Below are 12,053 nucleotides of genomic sequence, written 5' to 3' on the forward strand. Positions count from 1 at the left end.
GAAGGCGCAAAGTGCCACTAAGGCTGGTGGCTTCCCCTGCCGCTGCCGGGAAGGCGACAAAACGGCCTGAGGCCGGGGCTCAGCTCTCGTTCGGTGCACCTCATCAGGGTGACACCGCCAGTCTCCTCGCCCTCCGTGTCCCTGTGGCTATCAGAGCCGCTCTGGCCCCACGGCAGACACCAGACAGCTCTGCAGCCACAGACGGGGGGCACACAGAGCCAGGGGGAATCCGCCCGGCGCCAAAGAGAACGCTTTGGAAACTTATTTTTCTCACCATGAGCTTGTTCCAGGATAATTGGCTGCACATAATTTCACGTCTCCACAACCTTCTCCTCACCGTCACATCCATTAGACCTAACCTTCGGCAGACCACATCCAAAAAGGGGGTGGTAGGGCCTCTCCTAATGGAGGCCTCCGATGACGCGGTGTGCGAAGATAGAGCTTACCTTTGTTCCCAGGTCCATTAGACAACCAGACCCCTGTGCTGAGCAGCAATTTGCTGGAGGTGACGCACCCTGAGAAGAGGCTTGGCGGGAAGGGGGAGGAGGTGCCGCCGTGCTCGCAGTGCAGGAACAAGCACTTTTCTCCGGGCTGTAGCCCTTTGCTGGCACAAGGCATGTGTCCCGGCAAAGCTCCCTATGGGGGCCAGGCGAGTCTGGACCTCCCTTGCTGCGTACAGCGCTACAGCATGGCTTCCCTAAACGGGATCGCTCCTTTTTGTGTGTGAGAGCAGTTCGCCTGCAGGGATGCTGCCTATGGCCCTGCCTGCATGTCCGGGGTGCCATGGCCCGTCACCTCCAGAGCACTTTGAGAGACTCCTCAGCCCCACTCCAGCCCCCTTTGCAGCTGGCTCTCCTTCCCACCTGGCCGGGAGCATGAAACCGAAGGGAAGAGGGGAAGCAGGAGGCTTCGCAGGACGCAGGGGCATCCCAGGAGACCCTGAAAGGATGCCAGCAGTGCCTGTGGGTTGAGGAGTTAGGGCTGCAGAGCTGGCAACCGAGATGGGAAAAGTACAGGCAGAGCGGGCTGGGCAGCACTGGCAGCCGGCGCTGCAGGAGCAGTGTGGAGAGAGTACTGCTGATGCAGCAGAAGGTGTCTTGGCGGGCAGCTGTGATGGATATAGCTAGGTGATGAACACGGCTAGGTGATGGATATAGCTGGGTGATGAACACGGCTAGGTGATGGATATAGCTAGGTGACGGATACGGCTTGGTGAGTGGAGCCGCAGGCACTGGCAACCGGGCAAGTGGTGTGCTGAGATAGGAGAAGGAGCGCTGCATCTGCTGGAGCCTTGCTAATTGAGGGGGGCACACCTCCCAGGAGGTACCTTGGTGCAGGGAAAGGCCATCACGTGTGGACTCCTTCCTGGGATGCTCAGGTGTCCGCCAAGTTTGCTGCTGCAAAGGTGGGTGAAGTTGAGAAGGGTTTGGCCAAACTGCCATTCTGAATCCCCCCAGCAGGGCCGTAAATCCTTGTGGAGGCAGGGAGCCTGGGAATAGCAGTGCCACCCAGCTGGGAGGGTCGGGCAGTAAATACAAACGGGCTCCCGTGGGCACTGGCACAGAGCAGGTGTGCTGGGCAGGCGGGTACCTGGCTTCTGCCGTGATGACATGCCCCTGCGGCCACTATCTCCCTGACGAGCATCTCTGCAGAGGCAGGGCTCCGCGTGTCCTGCCGGGGCGAGGCGGCGAGCCTGGCACTGTGCTGCCTGCTCCTGCTGCACCCCCGGGACGAGCCGTGCCCTCCTGGCCAGCAGCACCAGGGCTTTGAGCGGGACGCTGCCTGTCACGGGAGCCTGATGGAGCTGTCACACTTGGCAGCTCTGGCCATTCTCCTTGGCCGACTGATCTGGTGAGACATCTGCCGCTTCCGCCAGCCTGGGAAAGGCTCTGCGCCCCCACAGCTCGGCCTCGGTGAGCCATGTGTGCCATGGCAGGGAAGGGCACTCGCAGCAGCTGGCCGGGGGAGTTTGGCACGATGCTGAGATGTCCGGCATGGGACCCGGCGATACTGTGGCTCAGCGGAAACTTGTTCTGCTGAGTCCAGCAGAAGGCTGCTGTGTCTAGTTTCAGGAAAGGCGAGCACCCTCTGCTCGGACACCGTCACCTCCCCGGGGGGACAGGAAGAGGGCTCTGGGGTCCTGCCAGCTGGCTCGCAGCCTGCTGGGGGGGTCATGGTGGCTGCCAGGTCCCTGTGTACCCTTCATTCCCTCTCACCTTGTGCTGATGGAGCGGGGAGGGTTAAAAAGCCAGGCTGCTCTCCGCGGAGGGCTCCTACTTCCCTCCACGTGGGTACCTCGAAGGGTAGGGCTGAGCAGAGCAGTTGGGCTGCAGCCTCCCAGCTCAATGCAGCAGGCGCTGCACTGGCCCCGCTGCCCTGGAGCATCCTGCCGGGATACAGTCCCAGCCCCGCTCCCACCAGCAATGCGCGGACAGCCCCGGCCCCCTCCCACATCTCCCAGAGCCAGGGGACGCTGGGCTCCCGGACCAGGAGCAGGCAGAGCCCTCCTGCTGATGGAGGAGGTGGCGACGCTGGAACACAGCTTCCCATCAGCACTTTATATTTACTGCAAGGTCCTCTGACTGTGACCTTTAAAAGACAAGGTGGCCCAGCTGCCCGGGAGCTGGCAGTGGGCAGGAGGCGCTGGCAGCGATCAGAGGCTCTGCAGGACAGTCCCAGGCTGGGAGCTGAGCGAGAGGTCCCGGGCACACAGACTGCGGGTGAGTGCTTGGCTGCCTTTGTCATTCTCAGCCCTCCCTTGCCTGCAGCTCTCCCTCAGAGCCAGGCTTTCCCCTCTCCCTGACGCCTTCTCCCTGCGCAGAGCCCTCCTGCCCGCTGCCTCCTCACACCCTCCATCAGCGCCGGCTGCCCTCCGGGGCGGGCAGGTTTCTCGTCCCCTTTCCTTGTCCCTTTAATACAAGCAGGGAAAGAGGAGCAGTGTCCCCAGGCAGCCACTGCAGAGGCATCTGCAAGAAACACTGAGGACACTGTCCTGTGTCCCGGGAGAAAGTTTCTTCCTGACCCGGCACAGCCTGAGGCCACCTCCACCAGACCCTCCCCAGCCCCAGCTCTCCAGTGCTGCCCTTCACACCCCGCACCTCACCGCCCCAGCCCGTGCCCCTTTCCAGGTCCCCCCTCATTACTTCCCGGGAGCAGGGTGGCCGGGCTGCAGGCAGCATGGCAGGGACAGTGACTCTGGGCTCCCACCGAGGCGCCCCAGCGTCCCCCATGGCTCCAGCTTGGCACCGAGCAGAGGTCTCCCCAGCAGAGGGAAGGCCCCCCGCCACCTCCCGAGCTGCTCTCTTGCTCTTCAACGCCTCTAATCCCACCTGGTCCGAGGAGATTTATGCGGTCTGTAAAAGTGACTGTCCCCAGTTCTGGGGGATCTGTGAAGCCCCAGCGCTAGGGGGGTCGCAGTCACTGCCCTGGGTCCCTTGCGGTGATGAAAACATACCCTCGTTGTGTCCCGTGGGGCACTCTCCTCCATCATCCCACAGTGCCTGCCTTCCTCATGGGTCTCTTGCCAGTGGCACTCCCAGAGGCATCCCCAAACTGGCAACCCATGGGTCCCCCATGCCTTTTGCCTCAGGCTGTGTTCTTCCCTCCCTTGGGCTGGCTTCCCCCAAAGCTGGGTGGCCCGATGGCCGCATGCCCTCCTCCAAGGAGCCGCGATGGCAAAGCTGTTCCCTGCCAGGGGCCATTGCAGCCTGGTTGGGCTGTGCACCCCAGCACCAGCGGGGGGAGGCAGGCAGGGCGGGCAGGGCAGGCAGGCAGGCAGCGTTAGCCCGGGAAAGAGGTAGTCTGTAGGTGCGGTGTGCTGGCCAGACCTTGCTTGTGTGCGGACTTGGGATGCACAGGCATTCGGCAGCCGTGGTTGAAGGGCAGCTGGGAGAGGCACAGCCGAGGGCGGCTGTCAGAGCTCCCCTCGCCCCTCCATCTCCACGGTGGGGAAATTGATGGATGTGCCTATTAACTGTGCCCCAGTTGTGCCGCATCGCTCTGGCACGTCTGTGCTGGATCGCTCAGTCAGACAGCAGCTCGGCTACGGGTGTCGATCACCCGGTACGTGCCCTGGGCTCCGCTGCTGAGCCTTCCCTGCCGTGCCCTGAGCAGCCGCCACCCCTGGCTCTCGGCAGAGCAGAGGTGGGGAACTCAGCAGGGCGCAGCTCCCCATAGCAGAGCTGCAGCCCCTGCAGTGTGTGCGGAGCACCCCCGAAATCTCGGTGAGAGGAGACTTGGGCAGCACTGGGCACCCCCCCGCCCCCAGCACCCTTGTCTCTGCCGCAGCTCCCGGGGTCGGAGCTGCGCAGGCGCAGGCCATCCCTCGGCACCCAAAGCAAACCTGCTGCCACAGCGGGACCGAGCCCCAGGCACACTGGAGCCCTCTCGTCCCCCCAGACAGGCGCACAGGCAGAGCAGAGCCGAGGGACCCTGTCCTGCCCCTCTGGCAGCCAGCAGCACAAAAGCATCCAGTGCAAAATTTGTGTTTTGTTGTTCTTTTGTTTGTTTGACCGTACAAAGAGCGATAAAAACATCCTACACTCAGCAGCGTTTGGCAAAACAAACCCATCGGAAGGCGCAAACCCAAAACTATAGTCATGACCGATAACAGCGCCTCCTGTGTGTGTATATATATATTTGTAGAGATTCTCTCTGCTGTGTACAGCTATGTACATACAGATGCATTGGCAAGTTGCAATCCAAGGATAGTGCATGAAAGAAACGAAAGGCAGAAGCAAGACTGGTCAACAGGCAACCGTCAGAGGCCTTTGGCCACGAAGTCGCCAGCTCAGTCCCGCGTGGAGCCGCTCACAGCCCAGCTTCGAGCAGCAGGCAGTCCCGGGGAACCAGCCCTGCAGCCGGCTCCCCGCTGGCACTGTACGGGGAAAGCCATGGGGCAAGGGGGTGCGCGGGGGGCAGGCAGCCTCAGCCCAGCCCTCCCCGGGCAGGAAAGCCCGCGGGAGGGGGGGAAGCCTGGGGGGGCGCAAGACACAGCGCATTCCTGCTTGGAGACGAGCGAGCTGCGGGGAGAGGGCAGGCGGGGCCGGGGCGGAAAGCAATGGGGCAGAGCAGGGAGCGCACGGCCGTCCCTTCATCCACGGCACTGGCACAGGGACGCGGCAGCGCCGGGCAGCGGGTGGTGTGGCAAAGGTGTCCCTTCTCCCCTGGCTCGTGGGTGAGAGGGGACCTCCGTCATCACCAGGCCCTGGGCAGCGTCCCCCGGGGCTCTCTGCACTGCCCCTCTCCTGCCCCACGTCCCGCCTGACATGGGAGAAGAAAAGCCTGGGCATGGCGTGGCAGGGGACGCTCCCCTGGGTCATTTTCCCTGTATGACCTGCAAGAGGCCCCAGGGCGAGCTCCCTGCGCTCCAGCCAGCCCAGCTCAGCCGCCAGCTCTGGCGCAGGAGGCAAGGGGCTTGCCCGAGGCCAGGGCAATGAGCCCAAGGCAGGCAGGAGCGCCAGGTCCCAGCCATGGGGCTCGCCGCATCCCCCTGCACCGCGGCGGGCTGGGACCGGCCGGCGTCACCGCTCGCTCACGCCTGCCCTCGCACCCCCCGAGCTGCCTGGGCCGCTGCTGCTAACGCTCTGCAGAGCACGCAGGGCAGCTGCCGGGGCCCGCTGAGGGAGCTGCCGCCAGCAGGGCAGGCGCTGGAGCACGGACGGGGCTGAGGCAGGCGGCAGCCGGCACTGCGGGGCCCACGGCTGGGCTGGCAGTGCATCGCCGTGGCAGTTACGGATTGCGCAGGCTGGAGGAGGGAGTTTTGGCATCATGGGGTTGCTCGGGCATTCCAGAGCTGTCCTGCCTCTGGGCCCACAGTGGTGCCCAGTCCTTCCCAGCAACTGCCCAAAAACTCCCAGCAGCTCTTCATCCCTAGCAGCCGTACCCCGCCGCTCCTCGCCACCTCGGTTTGGCACATGAGCAGAACATTTTCCATTAGAATTACCCTCCCCAAGAAGGAAATGAGCGCAAAAAAGTCAGCCCAGCACTTTGGCTGAGATGCTCAGGCCCAAAAATAGCCCGAGAGGCAGAAGGGTACGTCCGTTACACACCAGGAGCCATTAGCGGGTCCAAAAACCACCAGAGCTCAGAGACAGCGTGTGGGCTAATGGTCGTTACCCAGCCATCAGCTTCCGAGCAGGCTGGGACAGTCCCCGAGGAGCACGAGCTTCTTGTCGCAGCACCCTCAGCGCTGGCACACAGGACCGGCAAGGAGGAGATGGGCAGCTACCGGGGACCCCTCGGGGACGGGGACGCCAATGGCCATGCCCTAGGCGCAGCAGGAGTGCCTCGGGGGCGAGATGTGGCCCCGAGGGCAGACAACTGCTGGCCGCTGGCCCCTGCTCTCTTTCTCTAGAGGGACAAGGCGCAGACATCCGGGCGCGGGGCTGCCCGGCCCCCTCTGCCCCGCCTGGCACCCCCTGCTGGGGGACCGCGCTCTTCCCCCCGCCTCCCACACCAGCCTGCCCCCAACGCCTCCCCACGCAGTGCTCGACGCCCAGAGCAGGGGACAAGCCGGTCCCAGCTCAGCCTCCGGGGCAGCCTTGATGCGCTTCAGCCCCCTCCCCAGCCCTGCCCGCCGCGGCCGGGCTCCGGGGACCTTCTGTCCGCGCCCTGCTCCAGGCTGGGGTGGGTGTTTAGATGGAAGGAGGGATGCTCTGGGGAGACAGAAATCCTTGCTCTGGGAAGCACATCAAGGGGGTCACACTGTACAGGGGTGAAGAGGGAGGGGCGGGCAGAGGGACGTTACTTGGTGCCCTCATCTGGGTTGCCTTCGCCATCTGTCTTCCCTTCCTCCTCCGTCTTCTGGTCGTCCGTGTTCAGCCTCTGCTGCTTTTTCCGGCGCACACATTTCACCACCATCAGCACCAGGATCACCACGGCCAAGAAGCCGCCTACAGAGGCGCCCACGATGACAGCCACCGTCGAGTCGTGCTTCGGGGGCTCTGGGGAGACAGGGCACAGGCTCAGGGCACGCGGCCCCCAGCTGGGGCAGCCAGCGGGAGCAACGGGGAACAGACAGGGCTCGCTGCCACCGCCGGGGAGCAAACCCCACACACGGAAAGCAGAGCGAATCATAGAACGGAATCATAGAAGGCAGAGCAGAGAGCCAGCCTAGCACCCATGGGTGCCTGACAGCAGAGGGGACCCGTCTACCACTTACCTTTTGTGAGCACCTTCAGGCTGATGCTGGCGTGGCCCCGCTGCCGGTCGGGGGGGTTCAGGACATAGCAATTGTAGGTGCCCTCGTCCTCCAGCTGCACGTTTTTGAGGGTGAAGGACACGTCGTACTTGGTGGGGTTCCCGGTGAACTCCACCCGGTTCCCAAAGCGGTCCAGCTGCTTGTTCATGATCTTCATGCGGAACTGCAGGAACTGGGCAGCCCACGTGGGAGAGGAGGTTAGACAGTGCTTGGCACCCCACATGCTTCCCAGGCACCCCCCCTCCCTGCAGGTACTGCCCCAGCAGCCCCCGCTCAGCTCCACGAGCGGCATGGTCCCCTCCCAGCTCTGGCCACCACAGCGACAAGGACCAGGGTCTCCTCGCGGTGCCTCTCCCCACTCCGCCCTGCGTCTTTGTGCAGTGGGTTGCTAATTTTCTCCATGGCGGAGGAGGGCAGGATAGCAGGAGCACACACAAGGACAAGGCTCGGGGCCCTGAGGAACGCACACGACTACTTCAAGCTGGTCCCAACCCCGCTCAGCAGACCCCCAGCCCCGGCGAGACTCACCAGCTCCTCAGAGCAGTTGTCACACTCCTGGTACGTCCAATTGAGGGAGAACTGCTTGTTCTCCACCTTGTAGCAGGAGTTGAAGGTGCAGGAGAGCTTCACGGAGGAGCCGTTCAAGGCATTGATGGTGGCGGGAGCCATGACCTCCATGCCCAACCCCGTGGGCGCTGCCACAAACACAGGGAGCAGAGACACGCATGAGTCAGAAAGGGCTGAGCCGGTCTGCCCATCCCACCCCGCACCCCAGCTGGCTGCGCAGAGCTCACCCCGGGGCCTGGGGCTGCCGCTCGGGCACATCCAACGCTGTGGCCAGCCAGGACCAGGGTTTCCCTGCGCAGAAGTGCCAGGGGGACATGGGGGGAGCAGCCCCAGCCCCGGCACCGTCCCTTGGCCCTGCTCTGCAAGGGCTGAGGGCCCCTCTTTGCTATGCCTTGGTGCTAAATTGTGCTGACTCCAGGCAAGCCCTGCTCCTCGCCACTTAAGCGAGGCTTTCCTGCTGCAGAATCGATACCGCTATGCAAAGGGCTGAACGCAGCATCAGCATGCAGGGCTCCGCGCCACATCCCTGGGGAAATTTATGGCTGCGCTTATCAGATTTCATTCCCAGCAGGACGCACCACAGCGGCCAGGGCTGGGATCTGCCAGGGCCGGGATCTGCCAGGGCCAGCCCCTGAGGGCCGCAGGGGGAGTGCAGGTGCTCCCCCCTTCCCAGTGGTGTTCGCACAAGGATTCTCCAGCTGGGAAGACCGGGTCAAGATCTCAGCAACTCATGCAGCAACAAGGCCGGTCCCTGCCCCCTGGCCTTGCTGCGGCAGAGAAACGGGGGCATTCCTCGGTGCGGGCTCACCTGAGGCACGGGCAGTGACGGGGTGTCTCTGCCCTGCTCCCTCTTCCACTCCTTTCCTGCAGCTCCCCTAGTCCCTGCTGCTCCAGCAGCCCCCGAAACCCAGCACCTGCATCCAGCACCTTCTCCCCAGCCTGCAAAGGGGAGGGTGCACATGCCGAGCCAGGCTCCAGCACAGCCATTTAGCTGCAAACTCTAAGGCTAAGCCCCGAGAAGCAGAGGGACAGAGAGCCCTAGACGGGCCGCTGGGACAAGGCTGTAAAGGGGGGCTGTGGCACCCCACAGGGCAGGGACAGTGACGCTGCCAGACAGTGCTTTTCCAATCACCTCACCTCTCCCCTCTGGCTGCTGCTCTTTGCTCTCAAATCCTCTTCCCGAGGTGCTCCTGACTCCAGCCCTGTGGCCAAGCTGGGTGCGTGTCAAGGCTGCTCCGCTGGCTAATCCGCTCCGTCTGCAGGCAGGGCAGGAAAGGGGCCAGGCTCTGCAGCCAGGGAAAAGAGCCTTTTCCAAATTGCAGATGCGGCTGCTTCAAGCCACGGGTCTTGCTGCGGGGTGCAAACTGGCAGCATCCCGAAGCCAGCTCTCTGGGGGCAGAGGCGTGCCCTCCAGGTACGGCAGCCGCGGGGAGAACCCTCCATCCAGCCCTGCCACACTGTGCCCTGCATGCCAGCGGTGGGGTGGCATGGCTTTGGGGCACCCCAGGGCTGCACAGAGGGCCGAGGTGCCACCAGGATCCCTCCCAGGCTCTGCAGCAACTGGGCTTTGCCCTGCCACCAGGCATGGCAGGACTGTACGGCGGGCAGAGGGTCCTCGCCGGCAGCCAGCACGCCACAGGCACGTACCACGGGAGCACCTATGTGCGCCAGTCCAAACTCTGTCACTGGCTGGGGGACTCAGCACTGGGGGACAACAGAGGTGGGGAAAGAAATGGCTAAAATCCCTGGGACCCGCTGTCCAGGCTGCGTCCTTTGGCACTGCGCGCACTCCCGACTGCTCTGTCACGCTACACCCTGCACCCTGCACTCGGGAGGTAAAATTACACGCAGCCTCTAAAGCAAACCTCGCTGGGCTTGTTCTCCTCCATTTCCTAGGCTCTCCCCTAAAGCAAAGGCAGCCCACCAGGAGCTGCAGGAATGTGAACAGCACTTCAAAGAGGAGATGTGTTCCCCTTCCCAATCAATACAGACCCAAACCTGCTGACACACGCTGCTGGCTCCGGGGCAGGGCAGAAATGCAGAGACCACGGTTTCCCCCCACCCCAAGCAGCGCCGCCAGCCCAGAGCCCGCCGCCCCAGCAGCCAGCCACACGCCAGAGGACGGCCACAAACCACCCGCAGCCCACCAGCCACCGCCTCCCCAGCAAAGCCCCCTCTCCCCACTGCAGCCCATGCCTGGCATGCAAACAGCCTTGCGCTTAGAGGGAACCTCCAGCAAGCGGGATGCACAGCTTTTTTTTTTTTTTTTTTAAGAGAAGATGCAGTTGCAACGTACCCCCCCCCCCCCCGCCATCCTGCCTAAAAGCAGGTCACCCTGGCTGGCGGGTTTCGGCAGGGCGCATCTCAGACCACCTCCGTCCCCGACCCTGCGGCACAGCATCTCTGGCTGGCTCGCTGCATCCCCGGGGACAGGATGGGCTTCTCGGGGCCGGGACATGGGGAGGGGGCTTCTGGCCAGAGAGGGTGTTTCTCCCCAGCCTGGGTGCTCTCCCCTGGCAGCCGTGTGCATGCAAGGGGTCGGGTCGGCACTTACCCAGCGAGAGGAGCAAGCTGAGGCCAGTGAGGAACAAGGTGGGCTGCGGGAGCCAAGCTTCCGGGCTCATTTTGAAGGACTTTTTGTGTATGGAGAGGACCTGGTGTTGGTGTGGATTTTGGTGGTGGTGGTTTGCTTTTTTCGAACGCCCGGGTTATTTGCAGGTGACATATAACATTAGAGCTGCTTTATTCCCACAGCCCAATATGGCTGGCTGGAGCCGAGCTGGGTCGAGAAAACCCGTAAATGCTATGGTTGGTGGATTTCTGCAGAGGAAGTGGGAGGGCAGAAAAATTTTCCCTTGAACAGGAGGCGAAGGCTGCTGGCGCTCCTGCTGCGAGGGCTGGTCGTGGGCCGTGTCACCCACCGTCTCCCACAGCGTGCTGAGCCCAGGGCAGCTGAGGAGCAGGTTTCTGCTGGGAGTCCCTTGTCCTTGGAGCCAGCAGCGCCCAGGGCTTCTCTTCCCCCCGGGATGCCCGGAGACGAGGGACTCGGCCAGTGCCCCACAGCTCAGTCCTGACCCTGAGGGCTCCCTAGGCCCCTGCAGCCCCCTGGTTTCAGTGGGGCCATGCAATGTGTCCCCTGTGCCCTGCTGGGGGCTGGTGACCAGCCCTGCTCGCACCATTCACAGCAGCGGTTCCCGTTCTCAAGAGCCCAGCTGGGCCCAGGAACATCCAAGATGCCCTCCTGAAGCCAGGCAGGGAGCAGAGGGGCTGATTTGGCCTGGGACAAGCAGAAGGTCCCATGGAGGCAGCCTGCACAGCGTGCCCCAGTGGAGGCGTGGCCTGGGGCAGGCAGTCTGCAGCAGGTAGAAGCACTCCCGGAGCGCCTGCCTGCTCCCATGCTGATGTGAGGGCAGCCCCCTACGCTTCCCGGGGCGCTGGACTCTGCTGGAACCTTCTCCCTTCCCCAGCAGCACGCTATCTCCCAAGGTACCCTCTCATCTAGCCCTTGGGATGGGGATGCTCTGCCCAGCAGTAACAGGGCTCAAGAAGTTCTTTGGTCCCCTTCGCACCATCGGTCAAGCAAGGGAAATCCAAGCCTGGAATCAGGCTGCAGAGGTGGGTACAGGAAGAAGAAAACATATGACCTCAGAGACCAGAAAGACAGCGACAGCAGCTGCTCAGCCACCTAGTTCTCACGCCCCAGGACGCAGGATGGAGGGGGTTGCTGCAGCAGCATCAGTCGGGAGAAAGGCGAGGGGTGCCCTGGAGCCAGAGCACATCTCAGTTCCTGTGCACCAGAGCCCTGACGAGGAAGGGACAGGGCAACGGGGAGGCAGAAGGGACACAGAGGTGCTCTGCTACCTGCCCAGCTTCAGGCAGGGAAACAAGGCAGCCAGGAGAGAAGGCATCAGAGAAGAGACAGGGTGAACAGAAGAAACCCGCTGAGCCAACAGGCTCGCTACACACAGAGCGGTTTCCCACCCACGCTGGGCAGGCAGAGCCCACTCTGTTCTGCTGGAACAGGTCCCACACACTGCAAAGGCAGCAGAGGTCGCATGTAAACCCCCCTCCGACACCCCAAAACCGGCTCCGAGTGCCGGTTCCCCCTGCAATCCCAGTACTTGGCTTCATCCAGGAAAAGAGAGGAGGGTGTCAACGTGAAACCAAGGAGTGCAGGCGGGCGCAGGCAGCGCCGCAGTCTCCCATCCAGCCCAGCCGGGGGGGGGCGGCTGGTCCCCAGCGCTGCACCTGCGGGTGTCAAACATCTATAGATAGTGCCGGAGAA

The 12,053-nt window shown here is 63.4% G+C and overlaps 1 protein-coding gene across 2 annotated transcripts; it reads right to left on the reverse strand.

The window, feature by feature from the left end:
• Positions 1-4,616: 4,616 nt before the first annotated feature.
• Positions 4,617-10,565, reverse strand: SCN2B (sodium voltage-gated channel beta subunit 2). Of its 2 annotated transcripts, XM_063355203.1 has the most exons (5): positions 10,323-10,565; positions 8,906-9,054; positions 7,730-7,896; positions 7,163-7,373; positions 4,617-6,944 (listed from the first exon to the last, which is right to left on the reverse strand). In XM_063355203.1, exons 3-5 carry the CDS (start codon positions 7,877-7,879, stop codon positions 6,745-6,747), a joined length of 561 nt encoding a protein of 186 aa, XP_063211273.1. In that variant the 5' UTR covers positions 7,880-7,896; positions 8,906-9,054; positions 10,323-10,565; the 3' UTR covers positions 4,617-6,744. The 2 variants fall into 2 exon arrangements, with proteins under 2 accessions (XP_063211273.1, XP_063211272.1); XM_063355202.1 differs by lacking the exon at positions 8,906-9,054.
• Positions 10,566-12,053: the final 1,488 nt, after the last annotated feature.

The sequence above is a fragment of the Chroicocephalus ridibundus genome, chromosome 18 (assembly GCF_963924245.1).
Source record: "Chroicocephalus ridibundus chromosome 18, bChrRid1.1, whole genome shotgun sequence".
Taxonomy (NCBI): domain Eukaryota; kingdom Metazoa; phylum Chordata; class Aves; order Charadriiformes; family Laridae; genus Chroicocephalus; species Chroicocephalus ridibundus.